This window comes from Otolemur garnettii, unplaced genomic scaffold (genome assembly GCF_000181295.1).
Source record: "Otolemur garnettii isolate 467f Iridium unplaced genomic scaffold, OtoGar3 scaffold00010, whole genome shotgun sequence".
NCBI lineage: Eukaryota > Metazoa > Chordata > Mammalia > Primates > Galagidae > Otolemur > Otolemur garnettii.
Genome location: NW_003852405.1, coordinates 23,698,693 through 23,723,910, shown reverse-complemented (window position 1 = coordinate 23,723,910; position 25,218 = coordinate 23,698,693). Strand labels below are relative to the sequence as shown.

The window sequence follows — 25,218 nt, the reverse complement described above, 5'->3', positions numbered from 1 at the left end:
TTCATAGCACTCGTCAATTGCCAGTTATGATTATTATTATTTTTTATTTATAGTGTAGTCTTGTCTATACAATACCACTGCATACAGATATATGCTCTGAAATCCAGCCTTGTGCTCACATCTAGAGAGGGTATGTTTTCCTAATCAACCAGCTTAGAGCAGACACCTTTTTATTTTTTTAATTTTCACAACCGTACCTGTAAATTAGAAGCAGTTTTATTTATGCATGTGATTCTTCTAGACCATAAAAACCTCAGAGGAAGAATTCTGATTCACATAATCTTTATGCATAATGAGTGTTCCAAAAGTACATAATGAACAAATGAATGAAAACATAAATTCTTTGGATGTGACTTACCAAATTGGACTCATTAGGTGGAATGTACTTCTCTGTTCCCATTCGCACAAGTCCATCATGGTAGAGAAATATTTTTAATGGATCACATGATGTTACCAGAATATAAATTCGTAAATCAAACTTATAACCTTCCATGAGGAAAGGCTTCTCAATATATTCTTGAACAATCAAGTGATCCTGAGATGGAAGTTTGTCACCATTTCTTATCAAAGAAATCCTAAATTTAAAGAAAAAACCAAATGAATAATTTTATACAAAGGCAAGATATTTTAAAAGTTATAGATATACTCAAGAAGAAAATATTCACATAGAGAACTCCAAAAGTCTGTCCCTCCACAAAAGCAATGAAGAGCAAAAACATTTCAGAATTAACTTTTTAAAATCCCCAAAACCAAGTGAAGGCTTACAACAGCCAAAGAACATTTCATTAAGAGAAAACAGCTAAATTTGTGTAAAAGAACTTTGTTGCATTACAATTTAATCTTGTCCCATCAACTATTCCCATGTCAATGGTGGCCTTGAACAGCCTGCATTCTCAGTACAAGTACCAGTCTTAGAGGGGGCAGAATGGGCCTTATTTTTCAGGTTGCTCATTTTAACCTCTCTAGTGACTCCCTGGAGGACCTAAAAGAGCTTGATTTCATTTTGTCTAAGGTGGATCTCAACTAGAGATGAGGAAGCTACCTTGAAGGACAATTGCTGAAAACATTTAAAGTCCTGGGCAACAGCAGGAGCAAGCAATAGGCTAACTAAAAAGAGTGAGAAGAAAGTCTGGGGAATGAGACTCTTTGGGATTTTGAAAAGCTCTGACATATGCCTGTGAATCCAGAAGACCATTTGTGTGCCCAGGGCTAGGTGACATGCTCAAGAAAGAACAGAGAAGGCTCTATGCTGTCACCTCGGTTAACTGCCCCACTCGGCCCAAGCGGGAAGCGAGGGCTGAGGCAGAGTTGCAAATTGCCTGCCTGTGTGCTACAGGGATGCCCTCAACAAACACACATAGCCCTTCTGCAAAGATTGGGCGATTCTGTTATTTGTTTGTTTGTTATTACAAGCACTTTAGAAAATCACTGTCCAATTTCTACCTGACCACTGAGCTAACAGAACAGGAACTTTAGCAGCAATGCACAATAAAAAATAGTCTTCAAAAACATAATTCAGAAGGGTTACTAAACAAATAGCAACTACTACAATAAGCAGGAACAACAAACCCTGTAAAAGAGGAGAGTCTAAATTCCAGGGTTGCTACATTATAATATTCAAAATGTCTAGTTTTCAAAGAAAAAATTGAAGCATGCAAAAAAAAAAAAAAAAAAAAAAAGAAAGTATGGCCTATATACAGGGAAATTATCAATTGAAAGAAACTGTCATTGAGGAAGCCCAGATATTGGGCTTAGTGGAAAATCAACTTCTTAACATTCATTCAAAGAGCTAAAGGAAACAATGTACAAAGTACTGAAGGAAACCATCAGAAGAAATGTCTCACCAAATAGGGACTATCAGTAGTGACAGAAATAATTTGGCCAAAAATAAAGAAACCAAACAAAAATTCTAGAATTGAAAAGTGTAGTAAATGAAATAAAAAATTCAATAAAGTAGCTAAATGGTGTATCTGAGAAGGCATAATCGTGAAGTTGAATGTAAACCAACTGAGATTGTCTAGACTGAGAAAAAGAATGAAGAAAAATGAATAAAGCCTAAGAAATCTGTGAAATACCATCAAGTATAGCAATACACACATAATAGGAAATTTAGAAGAAGCAAAGAGAGAAAGTAAAAGAAGGAAATAAATAAAAGAAAGAAATAATGGCAGGCCAGTTGCAGTGGTTCCCTCCTGTAATCCTAGCACTGTGGGAGGCCAAGGCAGGAGAATCACTTGAGCTCAAGACCAGCCTGAGCAAGAGTGAGAGGCCCTCTCTATTAAAAATAGAAGAACTAACTGGGTGTTGTGGTGGGTACCAATAGTCACAGTTATTAGGGAGGCACAAGGGAGCAGGATTACTTGAACCCAGGAGTTTGAGGTTGCTGTCAGCTGGGTTAATGCTGTAGCACTCTAGCCTGGGGCAACAGAGTGAGACTCCTTTCAAAGGAAGTCTTTCTTTCTTTCTTTCTTTCTTTCTTTTTTGGAGGGGAAGAAAACTTCCCAATTTAATTTTTTTAAAAACCATTAATTTACATTTCCGAAAAGCTCAATTAATTTCAAATAGGATAAACTCAAAGAGATCTACACCAAGATACATAATAATAAAACCATCAAAGAACACGGGAAAGTTAACTACCTAGGTAGATATAAAAATCACTGTTAGCACAATTTAGGTTCATAATTCCTCATTTTTCCTAATGACTTAAAAGACCACTGGGTAACAGAACTGTTATAAACCTAGGCTGATTAACACAGAAAAATAACAACATAAAGGGAGTGAATCTATGTAAGAAAAAAGTTTTCTACACTATTGAAACTAGGTTGATACTACTATAGACTAGAATGTTATAAATTAAGATAGCAATTATAATCCCAGGGAAACATTTAAAAAATTCAAAAATACACAGTAAAAGAAATGACAAGGAAACTAAAATAGTACATAAGAAAATAAGTAACACAAATCAGGCAAGTAATAGAGGAACTAAGGAATAAAATACATAGAAGGCATACATAAAACAAACAGCAAAAATGGCAGGAGTAAATCACTCTTTTGCAATAATTGCTTAGATATAAATAGATCAACTCTGCATAAAGGGCAGGCCTTGGCAGACAGAATTCTTTAAAAAGCACAGTCCAATGATACGCTATTTACATGAGACTCCCTTTAGGGTCAAAGACTCAAACCAGGTTAAAAGTGAAAAGATGGAAAACATACTGCAACCAAACAGTAACCTGGACTGGCTACACTGTAACAGTATCAGACAAAACAGACTGCAAGCAAAAACTGTTACAAGAAACAAAAAGTGACAAAATGTTAAAAAGTGGATTCACTGAGAATACCTAACAATTATAAATATTTATGCACCTAACAAGAAAGCGCTAAAATATATAAGACAAAAATTGATAGAATTGAAGGAAGAAACAGCCTAATAGTTGAAGTCTCCAAGACTCCACGTTCAATAATGGATGGAACAATTAGAAGATTAGCAAAGAGACAGATGCATTTAACAGACAGGAGAGATGTCTTTCACCAGGCACTACTGCATTACATGAGATAAACCTGGGGAACACAGAATGCTCTTTCAGTTCTCTGCTTTTCCAGCTATTTTTTATATTATCATCAAAAGAGATAAGAAGATTATTACTTACCTATCATGTTATGACATTAAATATAAATACATATAATTGTAACTATTTTAACATTAAATTTTTAACACTAAAATTCAGAAAAACACGAAATTACATTATTCCTCCCCCCAAAACTTCCTTTGATATTAACATATAGGGAGCCAACTTTAGCAATAAGCAATTGATAAACAATTTCCATTAACACACATTATTGTTTATTTTTAAATCAGCAAATCACCTTTTAAAATAATGTATGATTGAATTATTAAGTTATGATTAAAAGTTAAAGGGAATTTTTGAAAAATAATTTACCTAGTAGTTACATAATCCAAACATCCTTCCTTTTCCTATAGTATTTTAAATTAAAAAATCAAAATGAATCAAGTGTATTTTATTAAAAGCAGACTCTGCCACATTCTCTTTGAAAAAGTACACTGCAGAAAAACTAAACATAAGTAAGCAAAAGGAAAGAGGAATATTAAATTGCACACTCTATTCTCAGTTAACAAGTCTAGTCCTTGGCACTTTGTCTTAAAATGTGTTCTACTCATTTTCAATCCAATTACCATGGATACATAAAGAAAAAACTTATTTATAAAGCAAAGATGATAATATATTTTGCTTCAAGATTTCTAGCTATGAGAAGTTAACTCCCTTTGCATGTCTTTCTCTAAGTCAATTTTAGCTTTACTGTAGCTGCTGATTTTACTCTCCAAATCTATCAAAATTATAAATGTGAGTCTTATGTTTAAGAAAAAAATAGAAAATAGGGTTTTTTCCCCTCTAATGATTTTATCCTATTGAAGTCTGACAAACTGTTGATTTAATTTTTAGGTTGAATTACTGACGCCTGTGGGAAAGGTTCAAAGAATCAAGCTCAATAAGTATTTAGTTCCAAAAGAGCAATAGTCAGAAATCTATTTTATTATCTTTTTCATCTTGTGCCCAACCATGAGTAATTAATTACTTACATTTATCCTTTTCCTTGAAGATTTTTAATTTTTGTATATTCCAGGTTTAGAAAACTTACCCATGACCCATTGCACCATTAGCTGGTTTTACTATAAAAGTTTTTTGCTTCCTTTTTTTCTTCAGTTCTTTCACATAATTCTGAAACTGAGTATATTCAGCAGGGAAGATCCATGTTCGAGGAATAAAGGTATAATCCAGAGGCCGAGACTTGATCATTCTGTAAATCAGAGACGATAGGAAAAATAATTTTTATTCAAACTTTTATAAATTTTCTTTCTCTGTGCTACTGATAATTTACCACAAAGATTTGAATTACCTCAAGCTTTCATTTATTTATTCATTTATTCAATCATTTAATAGGTATCCATTGAGTGCCTATTCCAGACACTGGGATACATCAGTGAAAAAAATAGACAAAAACCTCTGCCCTAATATGCCCTAATTTACATACCAGTATATCAAACATTTTATGAGAGTATCCAGTGCATGCTAGATGCTTGGGATATTAAGATAAATTAGTGTGGTCTCTACCCCCACGGAATTTACAGATACCTATTAATTACAAAACAATGTGATATGTACACTAAAGGTATATACGATGAGGTAACATGTGGAAGGAAGTCATTAACTCTGCCTCCAGGACGGGGTAGGAAGTGGGAAACCAACAAGACCAATGATGGCATGTACAGCTTCTTTGAACATGATCTTGAATCTCTGGGTCACCCATTGGAGCAGTTTTTGCTGTTTTCTAGAGTTTATTTTTCTGAGAAAACCGTGTAAAAGCCTCTGAGTCAACAGGGTTTGTTTTTTTTTGTTGTTGTTGTTTTTTAATGTGAATTACCTGTGCATGTGGTTTTATAATTACAATGTATGTTCTGATACTTTTACATTTGCTAAAAATTAGGTTTGCCCATATGATATGTAACTTAGGGACAATATTGGATAAAAAAAGTTATTTTTTTTTTGATTCTCAATAAAAATGAAGAAATGATGAGAAAGATTTTTAAAAAATTATCTAATAAAGAAAATCAGATTTTCTTTTCTAAATTTATACAAGTCTTTTATAGATGAGTAGAAATTATCCCCAAATAAAATTGTTAAAAATTAAAATGGAAACATGGTATAAAGTTTGTACAGAAGTTAAGTCCTAAATTCTGAGACTAAGGTGTCTAAGTCCCTTGCCTCTCACAACTGGAGGCTCCTACAGTTATCATATGTCAAGTGGTCTTTTGAGATGATCCTGTAAAAAGTCCAATTAAAAATCTGTCAAATCCAGATTAAGCCAACAAGCTAAAAATCTCAGTATAAAATAGACTAATTTTGACTATTTTGAAAATTACATACACCGAAAAAAAAAAAGAAAAACTGAAAGAAGCACTGTAACAGTGCTCATGTCCTTGATTTTGCTTCCAATACTTTTGAATGTATTTATATATTTATTAATGACATGAAATTAGGTCAAGTTAAAGCTTTGATCAGAAGAATATAGTTTAAAACTAATGATTCTGTATTTACAAATGGTACTGTACTTTCATATATATGTTTGAAAAAAAGTTCAAGCACACATGTATGGAAGTGAAATACCTTATTCCATTGAGGCATCTATCGCAAATCACAGGAGACAAGAGGTTTTACTTAGGAATTTGAGAATATGAGATCATTTCTGCTCTTGGTTCTGTCATAGACTTAAGAATTTATATTAAATGATATTTAATGGATATATATTACTGGATAGTTTGTTAGATTGCTGAATCATAACATTTTATACAATAGAAAATCACTTTTTCCTTAAGGAAAATTCCAAGAACTCTATGGAATAAGAAATTGCCTATGTGCAGCAGCCTGCTAATGGGTCTACCTTTTTAGCCTCTTACCTCTCCCGACCAAGTCCAGATTACCATATCACCATCACCCCCAGTCTCTTCCCCTCCACCTCCCCACCGGCACTGAGACCATAATTCTGACCACTACCCTTCAGCTTCTCTCTATTCCCCATCCATCTTTCCGTGCTCCTGCTGCACTGGGCATTATTTCCGTATCTTGCCTCCTCAGGCTTTCTCCCCCACGTGACATCAGCTCATGCTGTTGTCCCTGGCTGGGTGGCTCTTACCTACCATCTTCACCAGTAAACTCCTGCTCATCATAAATACTTTAGTTTCCACGTGACTCTCTGAGGGCAACTCTCTCCCATACCTTCCTTACTAGGTCAGAGTTCCTTTACGACACTCCAGGGTAGAGTAAGCACCTCTACTTCATAGCACCTATCATATCCTGCAACCAAACGTTGTAGGAACCACAGATAAGTCAGCCCAGCACCGTGCTTGGAATACAGGAGCTAATAAATACAGTGTATGAATGACAAATAAAACACATGTCTGAAGTCCCTTTTCTCTGGCATCCATTCTTTTCCTCATAATCCCTGTTAATAAATCATAAAATCTACATAACATCTGAGGCCAAAAACCCAAGATTCATTGTTAGAGACTTTCCCCTTCCAGTCTTCCCATCTCACATCACAGCAGTTTCCAACTCTTCCCGATCCCATCTCCTTGACATCTGTCAGATGTGGTCTCCCTTTCCCCAGCCCCACTGCCTTTCTTTTGGTTTATTAACTGCTTATTATTCCTTACCAGATGTCGACAATCAACTCCTCCCACACTTTCCTCCTCCAGCCCTAACACTGAATGCATTGCCCGCAGTGCCACCACAGTTTTCTAAAGTATCATGTCTCTGCTTAAACCCATTCAATAACCCCTCACTTCTCTCAGGGGGATAAACAAATGTTTGGTGCATAAAGAGACGAATGATAAAATAAAACACATCATGGCACAGAAGCGTTGGCCTCTGCATGTCTGTCACCAGCACCATCTCAGGTTGAGCATCCCAACAGAAAGAAGCCACAGAAAACGTTTAGAGGTCCTCAAACACATCATGTTGGTTCAAACCAACATATATTTTCTCCCATTGATGTCTCTGCCTACAATCTCCTTACCTTCTTCTCAAAGGGTGAAGTCCTTTACGCTTTTCAATATCTATCTAGTATTTCATCTTCTCCAGAAAGCCTTCCCTGACCTCCCCAAACTGATCCTTTCCACCATCTCTGTCATCACCCGACATTGGTCCCAAATGTGGCCTCATCAAACTCAACTGTGTGCCTTAGTCTTTCTCCTTCACTAGAAGGTGAGTTCTAGGCAAGGACCAGGTCTTACTATGTATTTATCTTGTTTAACTAAAAATTAGCAGTCTCTTGGGACATAAAGTAGATATGGAAAAAATATTTATTGAATGAAGACTATATGCAAACTTACAAACTTTCTCATGGAAGCATGCTAATAGTTCCTTAATTATACACATAAGTTTACTAAGCTTTGTGAAAAGTCTTCTTTTTAAAAAAATTCTCTCAGTTTATCACTCAGCTTCCTTAAACTAAGAAAAAAAAAAGACAAAAAGAAAGAGAAACCCTAACCAATATAAATATAAACTGGATACAAAACCTGCAGTTTATCTGGTAAAACATTTGGGTGCCTGCCAACAGTTTTCCTCACGAAAGTAGATCATTACTCTACATGCAGTTCTCAGAGATACACAGATGAGCATGGATATCCCTGGGCAAGCACAGATACGCATGTCTATAGGCATGTGTGAGCACCGAGCGCCTGGTACAGTGCCTGGCACATGTTAGATGCTCAATATCCCCACTCGCGCACACAACCCCTAATGCAACAAATTACTTACTGCAACATTTAACTGAAAACAGATAAGTATCTACTGAAGGCCACATACAGTTAACCTCCTACTTTTAAAAGAAAAACCTCCATTGCTAGGGGATTGCAAGTTGTAGCAAAAAGTGGACTGTGATTCTGGAGACTGGGATTCCCATCTAACTCTGGCATTAACTACCTGCCTGACTTTGTGCAAGATCTTCATCTTCCTGACCCTCAGTTAGCTCCCAGGCAAAGTGAGCGACAAAGGCCTAGCTCTTTCACCTAAATATCATTTCCGATCAGTGTAACCTGTGGCAGACAGCACTCCAACATTCATAACATAAGCTTTCAACAAGTCTTTTCTATTATAAGAAAACGAAGATTACTTGGTCATATTTCTTGCTAAGAAATCCTTCCTACAGATCTCCCCCATTCCCGGAAAATGGTTGATCCTCTGGAAAATAAAAAGGTAAATATTAATATTCTCATTGACTTCATGAATATATTGATTTACACTACAAAATAGTTTTAACCATCTTATGCGTTTTATGTTTTAACAAACTGACAATTATTACTGTAAGAGATTTAAAATTAAATGACCAACAATGAATTTTCAAAATTAAAGAATCTACGATAATCAGAGAACAAAATTGCAAAACTTTAAAGAAATCAGAAAAGGGTGTTTACATAGATGATAAAGCTACAATTTTCCGTGGTAAGTGATAATTCCGTATCCAACTTCCTTTTGGTTCTCTAGACTGACCATGTTCATACGCACATACACACAGGCATTAGTGAGACAATGGACTTAGATTTGCTCCTTCTGGTCAACTTTTTATTACCCTCTACTGACAGATGAAGAAGGTCTAGTTAAGCTGCCAATTATCTAAAAATCCTTATATATGTATTGGACATTTTAGTTTGATGTCTAATTTTCTTCTAAACGTAAAAGAACGAAGCCAGATTACATATAGATGACGTGACGAGCTTTCTTCACATCCTAGGCCCCTGGGCAGCCCAGTCCATGTTTAAGTGTCACACAAGCCTCGTGGTAGGAAGAAGTTTTTCCTTCCATTCTTCCATAAAGACAGAAAGGGATGCAAAGTTAACTTTGACAAGGATAGAGGCTTCATTCAAAGAGTGATACAACAAAAAAGCAACAAAAAAGGGGCTTCGGGTCAGTTAGAATCCCCTCATTCCAGTAACTGGCCGTGATGCATTTCCCACCTGGTAATTCTGCAGTTCTGCAATTTTCTCCTGTTGCACAGCAGAATCGTACCATATGAGGTTACTCGTCTCATCCTCATCTGGAGTTTTCATAAATCCCAATTCGTCTATTACTAAACGGACTGCAAGGGAACAGGTAAGTTAAGCCAGAATTAGAATACTTCTGAAATACATTCACCGTGGAAACATGAATATGTCTGTAGATAAATTCTGATTCCCAGTTCTTCCTTTGAAAAGGTCCATTAGTTACAGCATAACCTTTTTATTATATTTTGTCACGAGTTTAGCTAGGGTCACGTTACACTCAAGAGTAACTGAGAACTGTTTTTAGGCAGCACCCCAAATCTTCCGTTTCCATCCTCTCAGATTTAACAGGTACACAAAACTGCCAAAGGGGTTGGTATTTATTTACGGCACGGTGAAAACACACGAACAGCTGAGACAACACCTCTATTCAGGAAAATGCACCTTTAAAGTTTTTTCCCCGACCTTGGGCCAGGTACAAAAGAGCAAAGGTAAAAATATCCCCGGTCATCAGACCCGTCCTATGCTTTCCACTACCCTAGTTCAAATTATTTTTAGCTCTTAGAACCAACACATCTGTGTTTACTGGGGACGTGAAACAATGAAGCAGAATTCACAGGAGAGATTTGAATGTTGGTTTCTGACCCTCTAATCCTACTGAAAACATTTATGCTCACAGGAAAACTTCCTTTTTAGAGCAAACCATTTATGCATTGCTCTGTGATCTAGATCTCACAATTAAGATACTGACATTGTCTTCCTTTGAATTTCAAGTTTAGAACAAAGATAAGCAAAATACTGAGGATAATTGGCGGCTTCCCACAGAATCCTGCGTCTTACAAGAGGAGTGTGATCTATACAGCAGAGCTTAAATGTTTTGTTTCTAAACGTTTTCTTTTTACTACTACCCTATACGCATAAATGAGGAGAAATTGTTCAGATACTTCAGTTCAAGTACAAAACTGACAACCAGACACCTATTCGGCTCAAGTCCTAGAGGCTCTTGATTATTTTTCGGCTGAGGGGAAAGAATGGATTTTTTAATGCAATAGTGCCCAGAATATAGGCACGAAAGAAGACAGTGATTGGGGGCAAATGGCGTCAGGGACTGTTGGGTTCGAGTTGCTGTTGTCCATGAGAGGCCTGGTGAAACTTGGGAGTTTTACTCAAGTCCCGGGTGACCATGTGCTACCACTAGAGTTGGGGGAGAGGTCATTCCTCTCTCCTCTGTTGCAGACCACCATGGCATCCTGAGCACTCAGCAACTGCTGTACCACCGAGAGCCCATATGAAGGGCAGGGGCAGTTGCAACACAGCCGGGAAACTCCTTTACCTGGTGCACAAGCAGAAAACAACGATAAACTCAGAAGAGCAGGCCAGAAGCACCCCTGTTCCCGAGTGTATGAGAGCTGTGGTCAGGTTCTGTCAGAAATAACTGGAAGACTTTGATGAAAGAAATGAAACTTCTGCCAGTTATTGGGGGAAGAACTGTAATGAGCTACATTAATTTAGATACTGATGTATATACAAACCCATGAGGCAGGGAACATTCAGGTTATATAAGAATATTGGGAAAGAGTCTTTTTTAATATATATATTCATTAAATCAAATTTGGAAGGTCAATCATAATTAAATCTTTATTATGAAATTCAAAGCTCAGAAAGCTGACAAAGCTAAACTCCAGAGAGAAATATAAAGAAAAATACAGGGTCAGGTATTACAATGTCCTTTTTCAGCTGAGCTATTTAACTGCATTTTTGTTTAACTGAAATTTTAGGAATTGGTATCTTTTTAAGGACACACCCTCCACTGCATAGAACAGGAATCCCCTAACATGTCAGAAAGTTTATAGAAGGCCTTTAAAAATCCATCACATAAAAGATAGTTACCGCTCTGAATTTCTACATTGTTTTTGACAAAGCTTATGTTATGAATTTCTACAATGTTTTTGACAAAGCTTATGTTATGAAAAAAACAGTTTTTCCAATAGTTATGAAAACTCCATGGTTTTTCAGTACCTACCAATTTCAAACTTTGTCCCAGCAACATTGGCTGTAATGGTTCCCTTCTTTTTCTTCTTTCTGCCTTTCCTTTTCATTGTGCTTTGATAAGGTAATTCTGTATTCAGATCCAGTGGCGAGGGTCCCTGAATAACTTTTAAAGAAATGTAAAACAACCAGATATCACTGAAATAACAACAACAACAAAAAAAAATCCATACCACAGAACACAAATCACCCCCCACATACCGTAAAATTATATAAATTCTGATACTTTAAAGGTCCCCGATTAATTTTCAATACTTTAAAAAAACCTGCAGTAACGATCCATGTTTTGTAACGTGGTCTATCTGCTTACCTCCTTGAGGCAGAGATGGCATTATCACCTGTGCTGAGTAGCAAGTAGTGTGTGCTGCTGTACAAAGCTCTCAGGAAATCTGGAAGTTCCACATAAGTCTAAGTAGGATATGGCCCCAAATCACTGAAAGTTCTTATCATATTATCTTGGTGGAATTCTCAGATTTCAGGACACTGAAGTTATGGGATTAGAAAGTACCTGCAGGTATTTTAAAATAAAGTCATTTAGAAAACAAAGTCATGTATAATATTTATATGCAATAAATAACCTACCATAGATGCTTTTATTCCCATCTATGTTTTTATTATAGATGCTCTTAGAGATAAGTAACTTGAGCTCAGGAAAAAAAAACAAATAATTTTTCTCTATCTTTACCAAGAAAATAAGCTTGAAGTACAGACTAAAATTAAGATCTTTCTGGTGTCAGAGCCAGAGTCCTTTAATCCAGAACCCATACAATCCTCACCCCAATGCCTGAAACATAGCCATCCCCCTGCTTTTAACACAATGCAGGAAATAAGTGCCAAGATAGAGGCTGCATGTGGACAGAACGCAGACAAGTGGTTCCTCTTTAAGGGGGCAGAGGAAACCACTTGCTAAAGCAGCCCACACTTGAACTGTGCCTTGAACAATGAGAGCGATTTTGAAGAGTAGAAAATGGAAGGGGTAGTTGTTGCCGTGGAGACCTTGTCTGGACATAGAGAGGAAGGCAATAATGCATGAACTCACTTGATTTGGCTCTGTCTCAAATACTGTGGTTGTATCTATATGAACCCAGGTATTTATGCCCTAACTATACCGTATGCCCTGTCTATACTGTCAACTTTCTAGTTTCAACTTCACGTTGTAAGAATTGGGGAGTTTTTATAAACTGAAAAGTTATAAAGCCTGTTACAATAAATAAAAGTTGATATTGATGCCTTTATCAGAAAATTATCAGAAGGCTTATCAGAAATTCAGATATACCCAGAAATTCAGCAACATAAAATGTGATTTATAGACATCAAACTAAATATTCGTTATTCATAATGTTTCCATTATTTAAAAAAAAATTTAAATCTTTATTTATTCTCAGGTTGTTTTACTAGAATAATTTCCTAGTATAATTTAATATCAAAACTAGGGAAATATTATTTATCACAGACCAAATGAGGATATGCACTGTGTTAATTATTTAAAATATTTTACCTCATTAACAAACTTTGAACTTAGGTCCCATTTCTCCCCATTCTCTCCCCTGGTACCAGACTCGGCTTCTATGTCTGGAAAATGGGGATAAATGAGACCTAAGTTCAAAGTTTGCATTAATCAAGGCAACACAGCTTAGAAAACAGAATTCAGACCCATTTTTGTCTGATTATCTATTCTATTCCTTTAGATCCAAGATGTTCAGCCACCACACTCACAGAGTATATAGGTAAAGGAGGAGTCCGTACTATAAGATGCGGCAGTATTCTGGGAATTCACAATACTTCAAACCAAACAGTGAGTTCACAGTAAAACGTGTCTAAACTGTTCTCACCTCCTAATTCCAAGCTGGAAACAGGCTAGATTACTTCTCAGAATGAAAGAAAGGGGTAGGCTGAGGTTCAGTTCAGTTTCTTTCTGGAGGCTTTCTGATACTTCAGGGAGGTAACTGTTTGAGTTTACAAGTTCTCATCCAACATCTTGTTACTGGAGTAAACAAAGGTCCCCTTTATGGTAACAGAGTACCTTATTACATTAAAAGTAGGTGACAAAGTCAACAAGGCTTTGAAAACAATGTTTGCCTAACTATACTAGGCTCTAAAAACAAATGTGGTCATTTCCAACTCAGATAATGAGCCAAACAACTCCGATGTGCATAGAGCTCAAAATAGGAACTTTCATCGCTTCCCCCAGCCACAGAAATCTAAAGTTCATAAAATCATCTTATCCACATACAGTGTATACCTCACTTAATTCCATTTATGGTTCGGTAAAAATGCTTGAACAAACTCAGGAAGTTCAGTCTACCATCGCAATTATAATTATTTCACTTTACTCTAAGCAGGAGATCAGACATGACAGAGTCATCACAGCACTCAGTTGAGCCACAGTTACCTACTTTCCAAAAGCCAAGAAGTCATGTTTCAGTCACCTCCAAATACCATAAGCCAAGGGTTTCTCATCCTGAGCTGCAAAGCCACATCACCTGAGCAGCTTTTAAAAATCCAGGTGCCCAGACCACACCCCAGAGCCAGGTGGGACCCAACCTTTTGAAGCTTCCCAAGTGAATCCAGTGTAGCCAACAGTGAGAACCTGGCCTGCAAGCACAGCACATTGAAAGAAATCGCAATATGCTTGTATAAAATTATAAGGAAAAAAGTAAAGCAAGAAAACTTGTTAAAAAAAAAAAAAGGCCAAATAGGAGAAAACCATCTATAAAAATCCTGTCTAATTGAACTAAAAAAATTGAGAAAAAGAATCAGAAAATCAGCAGACACTAAAGATTTCTAAGACAAAGAAATCATTTTCAAAAGGAATTAACGTTCCAAAATTTCAAGCAAACGTTAACCTTGAACATAGAACTTCTAAGTGCCAATAAATACATAAGATAGAAACAAAACCAAAACAATTTCAGTACATTTGTGCCAGGGAAATAGTATTAAGGTGTGGGGCCTGTAGGAGGTGATTAGGTCACGAGGGCTCCTCTCGCATGGATGGGATTAAGGCCTTTATCACTTAATGAAAATTATAAAGATAAGGCAGTTAACTTTTATATGCACAAGTAATAATTCCAAATATCACATTGTGATTGAAATTTTGTCCACTTTTGTGCTATACCACATTAAATTTCAGCGCTTGGTTCCCACACCAAATTTGATATATTATTTTTATTGTCAGAAAATAATGTTTTTTCTTATGTGAAAGAGAATGAAAGTAAATGAAACATACATCTTTTAAACATCAAAAATTGAAATCTTTATTTGTTTTGAATATTATTCAGATTAGATTTAATGTGCGTCTTAGAGCAATGTTTCTTCAACTTTAATGGGCAAATTAACCACCTGAGACTCTTGTTAAAGTTCAGATTCTGGTGCATTAGTGCTGGGGTGAAGCCTGAGAATCTGCATTTCTAACAAGTTCCAGGTGTGCTGGTCAATGGTACGCACTTTGAGTAACAAGGCTCCAGAATGATCACAACCTTTAAGATTATTATGTTAACACAAATTTTTTAACTTAATGCAGTTATTTATTACATGTAAAAATTAAGAAACTATAAAATGAGTTTTAAACTTCGGTAGGTGATTGTGAAATTATATATTAATGTTTAAAAGAGTCCATGAGTCATAAAAGGGGAAGGGGATTGGGAAATGCTGGCACTGAAACGTGCTTCTCAAAGGATGGTCCAAGGACCAGCAGCAACCAGCGCCCAGCACCATCCACAGAGTTTTTAGAAATGCATATTCACAGGCCAAACCCCAGAACTTCTGGATCAGAAATATGAGAGTAAGACCCACCAATTAACAAGTTTCCAAGTGATTCTGAAGTGGGCCAAAGTTTGAGAATCTCTGGAGTAGAGGATCTGGAGCTGGTGGCATGTAAAAGGAAAGGCGGGGATGGGGAGGACACTGGGAGTGGAGTCTGTTCCCTCCCCGTTGGTCTTTTTGGAAAGCACATCCACATGGATAAAAGCATTTGCCAAGCGCGGCTCTTCTTTTTTTTTCAGAAGCTGCTCTGGCAAGCACATAGAAAGTAAGTAATTTGCTACAATGGATCTCACTGCTACTGCTGACAGCTCTCCTAAAGGAGATGGGGTTTGCTAGAGCTCTAGAAAGACAGTTCCTGGGGTCCCCAACCCGTGGCCCACAGGTCACATGCAGATTAAGTGAGGAATGTTCTGCTTCTCTGTGATGTAGGATATTGAAAAATTATGCACCCACCTTTTTATTCTCCCCCCTCCAACGCTAATGCTTTTGTTAGTATTTGTAGATTTAGCGTGTGGCCCAAGATAACTCTTCTTCTTCTAATTAGGCCCAGAGAAGCCAAATGGTTGGACACCTCTGGTTGCCTTTACCCTTTATGTGAACCCAAATCAGCTACCAATGCTGACCAACCAACACACTCATTTTATAGATATCCAGTCCATGAAAACCCCTTAAACAACGAGGATTAACAGCAATCACAGAGGTTAATACTCCCTAATATTGGGCCAGAAGTATGGAAACTTGAGGTGAAAAAGTCATGGAGAGCCAAAACATTGGGGCAAGAGGAGAGAGGAAAAATGAAATTAATGTCAACAAGGGAGTGGATACACTGTGGGACACTCATACAATGAAAATAGAATACTACATACGCATACGAGGCACCTGTGGCTCAAAGGAGTAGGGCGCTGGCCCCATATGCCAGAGGTGGCAGGTTCAAACCCAGCCCCGGCCAAAAACTGAAAAAAAAAAAAAAAAGAACTAGAACACACGCTGAATCAAACAGCGCAGAGCCAAAACAGCTGAAGATCACACATAAAATATTGTTTGTTTTTAGTTTAAAGTGATTCAAACTAATATATATATTGCTCAGAAATTAATATATGAAATGAAGATAAAAGGCACTGCATAGGAATGATAACTATCAAGTCTGACACCTCCTGAGAGGAAGGAGATGCAATAGCCGGTCCCGTCTGGCAGAGAGTGAGCAGCCGTGTTCTCACACATATGAAGAATGTCTTTCTTATCCTGGGTTAGCCTCTTGAGATACTAGGCAGAACTGAAATAGCCATAATACTTTTGCTTGAGCAAAATACTGTGATCTAAATCACACAATTGAAACTGATTCTGACTCAGAAACAATTTAGAATCACCAAAGGACTCTGGGAAAAGTAACATAAACCCGATTTCTTTCCAGTAGATTAGATTGGCAGTTATTGTGGGGGCAGGAGTAAAGACGGAGTCTTCAAAGGAGAGAGATAAGAGCTTGATCACAAACAGAAGCAACAGACACAGGGAGAAAGAATACTCTACCAGAGATTAGTAACAGGACTTGCCATCAAGACGGAAAAAGTGATCTCAGACGACTTGGAGATTTCTGGTTCGGGGAAATGAGTAGAAGGTGGCTCCATGGATCGAGAGGAGGCCTGCAGAAATTAGAACTAATCTGACAGGGAAATTGATTTTAGTTTTGTATTTACAAGTAAGGACGGATGGGAAAAAACAGAAAGTAAGATAAATGAACTGAGTGCGTAGAAATAAGAGATAAGGAAATCTCTGCTTTTATAAATAAAATGGCTTTAATTAAACACACAAACAGCCCTTCCAGAGCATCACTCCTTTAATGTCTGTGCTTTCAAACTGCACAGCTGCATCACTGGTGTGCAGATTACATCACCCCAACACCCTCAGAACAACAGCACATTGTCATGACCCATTGTGTGTACAAACTGAAAGGGTTTTTGGAGAGGCTACTTACTCCTTGAACATAGTAACCTTCGTCTCCCTTCCTCAGACTGGGTATATTCCCCAAAGCTAGATCCACAGTGCGCTCAAGCCCTAAAAGAACCATTTGATTAAACACCTCTAAAGACCTGATAGGAGCCAAGTATGATATTATGTACGAATGAACAGAAGAACTATTTATTCATTCTAGTAACAGAATTAATGTTGACCTTGAGCAACAGCAGCTCCCACTGATACGCCACTTATTTATTTTTCAAATTTGCCTTAGCCTGTTCCACAGAGCCTGTAGCATGGGAGTTAAACTACCAAGCTACCATATAAGGGGGATTACAGTTCTCCAAGGTTTTGAATTTAAAAGAAGAAAATTTCAGTTTTCAAATCTCACTAAGTTAAATCTCAGTAAAAATTAATCCATGGTTCAAGAATCATACAAAGTCCAGAAAATCCATATGAAAAAAGGCAGATGTACAATATGTGTTCAACGTCTCTATTTAAGTTATACCACCCACATAATATGTCTGCTAAGTTCTCCTTAGCAGACATATTGTCTTTGGAACTTGGCCTAGTATGATATCACAAAGCAAGGATTAACAAATAGGTAATGTGAACATACCTGGAAGGCATTTTTCCCTCACTAATATTTGTATTTCCAATATGTAGGATAATGAAAAAAAGCTGACTTAATAAATGGTGAACTGCGTAAAGTTCCAAGCAAGTAACATCTGTAATTGAGTTCTAAATTGTAATTGTCTGTACATTTAGTGACATATGTAATTGTCACTAAAGTGACAGAAGACAAGGTTATGTCATAACGTATCCATCCAATGCTTCAGTACAGTCGAAGCCCCTTTGGGCTCACTTCTCCTACAATACAATGCTGAAGCTCTAAACAGTTTCCCAGTAGCCTAAAGTCTCACTTGGTCCCTAGGAATAGCACGTGGCCTTGTCAGTTAACTTCCGCATATCTCTCTTTGTCAGTCCTTTTATCTCCTCCCATCCCTTCACCCTGAAAGAACTGTACCCTATCAAAGAGATGAACTCCACATCCTCAAAACATCTGACCTGTGCTTGCCTTCACAAAGACTTCTCTTGTTCTAAGCTATGAAGTTGAAATGGAGGGTCCTGGGACCTAAGTCTCCCTGGATTTTAGTCGCCTGGATCACAAGGTGAAAGAGAGGGACTGGGGGAAGCAGAGAATTTCTAAAATAGACAGTTCTTCGATCTTTGCCAGAAAACACACAATAGACATCAAAATGTGCAGCTGCTGGGCTGGTGAACAAATGACATCACCCGGATGTCCTTTGATGCCAGTATTTGTAGTCCTCAACGTCCACAACTTAACTCTTCCACCTCCCCTGAACACGTGTTATTCTTCTGATTCATGTCTTGGTAAAGGGCATCATTATATAGCCAAACAGCTAAGAGACAGAGATGCCAGAATAATCTCTCACTTCCCTTTGAACTCTGTGTTTGATGCTCATTCAATGCACACATCACCACCATTTTTCCCCTACTAATATAACACCTGTTGCATTATTATTAAGGGTGGCATTGTGCCTAACTTAATGCCCACATTTCTCAGACTTCTTTATAGGTGTATGTGACCATTTGAGCAAGTTCTGGACAATAAGGTATATAGAGGCAGTTGTTGAGCAGGATTTCCCAAACACCGTGAAGGAGAAGTAGACAGTCAGTAGGCACGCCTTTATTTGCTTTTCTTCCTTCCAACCTGGAATGCAAATGTGATTGCAGGAGCTGCAGCAATCCAAAGAGGCACTGGTTTTGTCTTGGAAATGCCCCATCAATCTTGGACTGCCTACCTCCAGAGAAAGTAAGTATCCATCTTGTTTAAGCCAATGTTTATCTAAGTTTCTGTTACCACCAGCTAAATGTATCTTCTAATAGATAATACTATTCCAATAAAAATTACTATTTTGCTTTCTGAAAAAGATAATAGCCTAAACATAAAGTCATTGATACAATGACCTTGGACATTGATGACTTCTGCCCCAGCCTCCATTCACCCACCTTCTTCTAACTGTAATGTGAGTTTCCTCTGGTGAAGCATGGGTCCTCCATTCACCCACCTTCTTCTAACTGTAATGTGAGTTTCCTCTGGTGAAGCATGGGTCCTCCATTCACCCACCTTCTTCTAACTGTAATGTGAGTTTCCTCTGGTGAAGCATGGGTCCTCTGTTCTCAATGTATGTGCTTGGGGTAGGGCTGGTGCCAATCCCAGCTCCAAGGATGAGTAAGTGACTTAGTGATCATGGAATCCCATCCTCTTGACCATGGAATTGGTTCAGAAATAAACACAGGATCCAACTAAGGCCAGTGAGAATCGGGCCCAGAACTCATTTTCAGACTCTGAAAGAAGACGGATTCTTTTCTGAGCTGGCTTTGGGCCTGAGAGAATACAGACCAGCAGCTGTGGGTCCCGAGCTTTCCTCTACCCTGAGAATGAAGTCAACATAAAGGAGGAGGGACAGAAAGATAAAAAGATAATAGATGCCTGAACTTTTCAGTAATACAACCTAAAAAAAAAAAAATCCCTTTTATGATTAAACTAGGTTCCTAACCAAAACAAATGATAATAAATTTAAGTTTCATTTTCTTTTTTTTTTTTTTTTGCAGTTTTTGGCCAGGGCTGGGTTTGAACACTCCACCTCTGGCATATGGGGCCAGTGCCCTACCCCTTTGAGCCACAGGTTCCGCCCCAGTTTCATATTTTTTAATAAAGAAAATTTCTTTAATGGTCCACATATAAAATGCCACAACCCAAGTGGAAGAAGAGGTTTCCTCACATGTGACTCCAGGGAAGCAGCCTACAAGGTGTCTTTGCTTTACGTACCCTCTAATCTCAAACACAGACCCTGGAGCAGAGAAGCTACACCACTGGGCTACCTCGTCAGGGTGACACAGTTCACCAGAAGGTTTTCAAATTTAAAATAAGAAAATTGCAGTTGTACTAATGTCTGGAATCGGGTAAATTTGTCAGTTTCAAATTCCCCTAAATTAAGTCCCCGTAAAATTTCAGCCCTGGCCCAAGAATCATGCAAAGTCTGGAAATGTTTAGCTGTATGTAGACTCATAAGACTTCAGGAGGGAAATAAGAATAAGGCTGTTCTATTTCTAGATCATTAAACGAGGTGCAAAGTGAGTTTACATCACCTTTGGAAAGTTATAAAATCCTAATAGCCTGAAAGGCCCTATGAAGAACACTAATTAAATGCAACTATATTTTAATATGTTTAGCTCATTTTAAAATAAGATTCTTTCCTCCAAATCACTCCAGATCCTTAAAAACACTGTATCTGGCACCACAGTCTTTGCCGTGAAACCAGTCCTTTTATAGAATTGCAGAGGAAAAGAACTATTTTTGTCCTTCAAGCTAACGAACGGTAATGGAATGCAGAAGAGAAGTGGTGCCTGAGGTTAACCGTGCACAATAATATAATCTCTATAAATACTAGCAAACAGCACAGATTTGTTTCTTCAATCATTCTTTCCTCTCTCGACCTCTGCCTTCCCCTCTCACAAAGAGCAAATGAATACTATGAAGGTATCTCACCAACCTGCTTAGAAGTTTAGTTATCCCTTTATTATTTCATTATATATTTTAGTAAAGCATTAGACATTGGATTGTCCTTATGTTTTTAGATGCTCTAGCAAGAAAGAAAATAGCTTCCTTCCTTTAACACACAGCATTATTTTTCGATCAGAGAGAATACTTACAAGCTCCAAAACTACATGAAAAATAAAAATTCACCCAAAACATACTGATGCCACCTATAAGTATACCCAAGCATGACAGCATCCTAGGTATCTATAAAAGTATGCATGGAACCACTTACCTACAATGTGTATCTCAGGGCTAGGATCTACACTACATCAACAAGGTGATTTTCAGTACTACCTCATGGAATTTGGACTTATTTAATCCTACCTAATATTTACTTTACTTATTTTTTATCGTTGGGGATTCATTGAGGGGACAAAGAACCAGATTACATTGATTGCATTTGTTAGGTAAAGTCGCTCTTATCATTGTGTACTGCCCCCAAGAGGTGTGTCACACACCGAGACCCCCCCAGCCCCTCTCTCCTCCCCTCTCTCTGCTTTACCTAATATTTAAAATTATCTATACATACAAGTTTGACTAGCAAAAAATATGTACATTCTTTAGAAAAACGTACTCAGTGTATTGCAAAATCGTCCCTATTTCTATCGTGAACTGGGTGTGCTGAGCATGCCACTTGGCTGGAACTCGCTCTCTTTTACTAATAGATTATTTTGAAGGCACTTATCTCTCCCCAGTCTATTAAAAAAAAAAAAAACAGAGTTGCTGACTTAAGGACACGGAAAAGATAAATCTTACAACAATAAACACTAGGTATGCAATTTTAAATCCTCTCCCTACTTACATCATTGAAATCAGTAGACTTTGAGTAAAGCATATTGCTCCCTGTAAATAAAGTAGATGGATCTTGTCCAATCCCTTGAAGATTTATGAGACAGCAGACTAAAATTTCCCAAGAAAGAGCCTCAGACTGTGTTCAGGTTCAAGTTGCAAAATCAACTCTTCCCTGAGTCTCCAGCCTGCCAGCCTCCTCTGCAGATTTTGGGCTTGCCAGCCTCTACAATTACATGAAACAATTCCTCAAATTAATAATCTCTCTCTCTCTCCCTATATATAGCGGGTTGTGTTTCTCCAGAGAACCTAATACATACCTTATGCCATAGGATCAGCTATATTTCACAAGACTCAATCTGATTTAAAACACTCTATAAAGCAAGAAGTCTCTAAAAGAAAAGATAAGCCAATCTAAATAAAGCCAAGACCTGAATGAAGGATACTAGATTATCACAAAGAGAAGGAAATGGATGAGAACAGTTGTATGAAGAAAAATCTACAGGGTTTATCTCTAGAATATAGGCGAAGAACTGAGTAAATTAACCGAGACTATCCATAATCACCGCCATATTGCTTTGATCCTAAACTTGTTTTGTTTTTACATTTAAAAATCTCTAAAACTGAGATGTATCTTATAATCACTGTCAGCCAGGTGGCAGTGCTGACATGGTTATCATGGTGCACACACAGCAAAATTTGCAAAACCAGTGTCAGAAGCAGAAAGAAAACCCAGATAACACTGAAATACTCTTAAGAAATGCTGTGTCATCAACTCTTAATGGCCAGGGGATGATGTGTGGAAAAACGAAGATAGTAAGAATTGAATCAAGAAGAGATTCAGGGGAATCTGTTTTCCAGTCTTTGAGAGGTGATTTATTTTATTGAAATGTCTCTTTAGCTGGGCGTTGTGGTGGGCGCTTGTGGTCCCAGCCACTCGGGAGGCTGAGGCAAGAGAATCACCTAAACCCAAAAGTTGGAGGTTGCTGTGAGCTTTTTCTTAAAAAAATAAGAAATAAATAAATAAATAAAGAAATAAATAAATAATTTAAATAAATAAAAATAAATGGCCCTTTTTTGTGTGTGTGAAGAAAAGTGATATGATATGTATAAACGACTAACTTTTAAAAACTCTTTCAACGTGCATTAACATAAAGTTACAGTATTGAGAAAGCACTGCTGCACAGGTGAAGTTGTATGGGGGGGTCCTCATGTGAATAAAATTGTGCTGTGTCTTACAGTGAATTTGATCTTAGCTCTGATGAAAAACAGCAGCTTATTGGCTATTAGAACTTTTAGCAAACAGAACTAATGACAACAGCAATCACCTTCTGAGCCGTGACTATGTGCCAGCAGTTCTCAAACTTGAATGCACATCAGATTATGAGGTCCCATCCCTGAGCTTACAACTCATGCCAGAGGTCACCCTTGGGCAGGACTGTGACGTGGGCAGGGTCGGCTCATAGGCAAAGTGCTGGCCCTGCAAGGGAAGGACCTCAGCGCCTGCAGCCGCACAGGGCTGGCGGAAGCAGTGACTGACATGGGAATGGTCTACGTCCAGGTCCAGTTCTAACACCAACAGTCAGGACGGTGGCCACACAAGGTGCTAAGGTTTCCAGTTACTAACCTGGAGAAAAAGAGAGAGAGGAACTAAAATCCCTAACTAGCTCTAAAACTCTAAAATCTTTCCCTTGGGGTGGGGGTGGTGGGGGTAAAAGAATAATTTAGTCTCTCATGACGTAGAAAAGTTTTCTAGCTCAGGCTTCACCCAAAATCTAACACCGAACATTCCAAAGTCAATTGCACCCAGCCCGGCAGAACTTCCAAAAGGGTTAAAAAAAATAAAAAAGGTCAAAAATAACCAATTGAGGCTACAAGAAAAGAAGAAGCTTTTATTTCAGAAAAACAACTGAAACTCAGGTGAGAAGGGAGGGAGGTGCACTTAGGCCAGAAGCATTCCTGCCCAGCACCACCCTCCAGCCCCACAGGCTCCACCAGGGCTGCCAAGCCAGGAACACCAGCAATGTCGCTGCAGGAGGTGACCGACTTGATGTGGGCCAAAGTGTGCAAAAGCCCCGTGCCCACGGGCCCTCAAAAACAAAAGAAAACTCAATGGCAAATAATAGCGGATGGCCAATATCCCGGCTGCTTCTAGTTGTGATCCTGGACCATCCTATTACTGGCCAGAAAAATACTGGGGTCATGAGGACCAGCTCTCCACGTTACCTTATCCCCAAATTAGGCTGGCTGCCACTTTTTCTGCCCCCCTTACTTATAACCTTCATCTATCACTCACCCACCAAGAAGATAAGAACTTCATCATGGAATCCAACAGCAAACAGATCATATTTAAATCCATTTAAAAGAGGGACATAGTCCTACTTTGAATAACTCCAAGTCCATCTATTTATAATACCTCCTGACTCTCACTTGGGTTCTAGTTAATTGACACTGTTAAATGACACTGTAAATGACACTTAGAACTGAGTTCTAAGCAGAAGAGGTTTTACTACAAATATTAATAGAAAAAATATTTATCAGAAGACTCAAACTAAGATATTGGCCTGGAAAAATTATTTTTCTTGGACTCTTGTGACACTGAGGCTAGGGAAGTGACGTGTGTCTTAATCAACTCATTAATTCCTCATTACTGTGCCTCCTTGACTTCTCTTTTTATGCTACCAAAGAAAAATGAAAATGCTGACTTCATAATCTCAATGTATGTAATTATCACAAGGAATTCTTACCACCAAAGGAGGGAGTGAGTTGTCATAAGGATATTACTTGTAAACATTAAAATTGTTTACAGAAAGTCTCCCTGTCCTTTACTTAATGTTATTAAACATTATTTTAAAATGTCCACAATTTGTTTTTCATAATGACAAGAATAAGGATTTAAAGAGACACAAGTTTATTTCAATTATTAGAATAAGAACCTTCTTACCATAATGGTACATAAGAAAAATATACACAAAAGAATAATTTTCACTTGAATACAGAAACGTCTTCTGAACACAGCTGGCACTATATAAATAGCTCTCAAACGAAATTAATAATTTTATCTAATAATTGCAAAAAATCTCTGTTTGATTTTATTACTTATAATGAATTTTCTCAAAGTAACATATATTCTCAGAAATGTGTCAAGAACACCATCTGATGACATTCAGTGCTGTATTTCTCTGGTTACATTATCTTTCTCAAGTTTACTTTCAGTAAAGGGACCAGGTGGGTAATAGAGTGATTTGGTCAATGAAATATTTAGGTTCCTAGAGAGAACATGGGTACACTAGAATGGGCTACTCACACTACACTAGAATGGGCTACTCACGCTACACTAGAATGGGCTACTCACACTACACTAAAATTTGCTACTCACGCTACATTAGAACGGGCTACTCACGCTACACTAGAATTTGCTACTCACGCTACATTAGAATGGGCTACTCACACTACACTAGAATGGGCTACTCACGCTACA

General features: G+C 37.7%; 1 protein-coding gene across 1 annotated transcript in view; it reads right to left on the bottom strand.

Moving 5' to 3' along the window:
- Nucleotides 1-25,218, bottom strand: part of TTLL7 (tubulin tyrosine ligase like 7) — a 145,937-nt gene that overhangs the window by 68,671 nt on the left and 52,048 nt on the right. The window contains exons 2-7 of the mRNA XM_023509859.1: nt 11,916-12,113; nt 11,580-11,711; nt 9,533-9,654; nt 8,692-8,759; nt 4,660-4,818; nt 359-575 (exon numbers count right to left, since the gene is read on the bottom strand). Of these exons, the coding sequence (XP_023365627.1) occupies nt 359-575; nt 4,660-4,818; nt 8,692-8,759; nt 9,533-9,654; nt 11,580-11,711; nt 11,916-11,937 (720 nt within the window). The 5' untranslated portion in view covers nt 11,938-12,113. The remainder of the gene's footprint in view (nt 1-358; nt 576-4,659; nt 4,819-8,691; nt 8,760-9,532; nt 9,655-11,579; nt 11,712-11,915; nt 12,114-25,218) is intronic.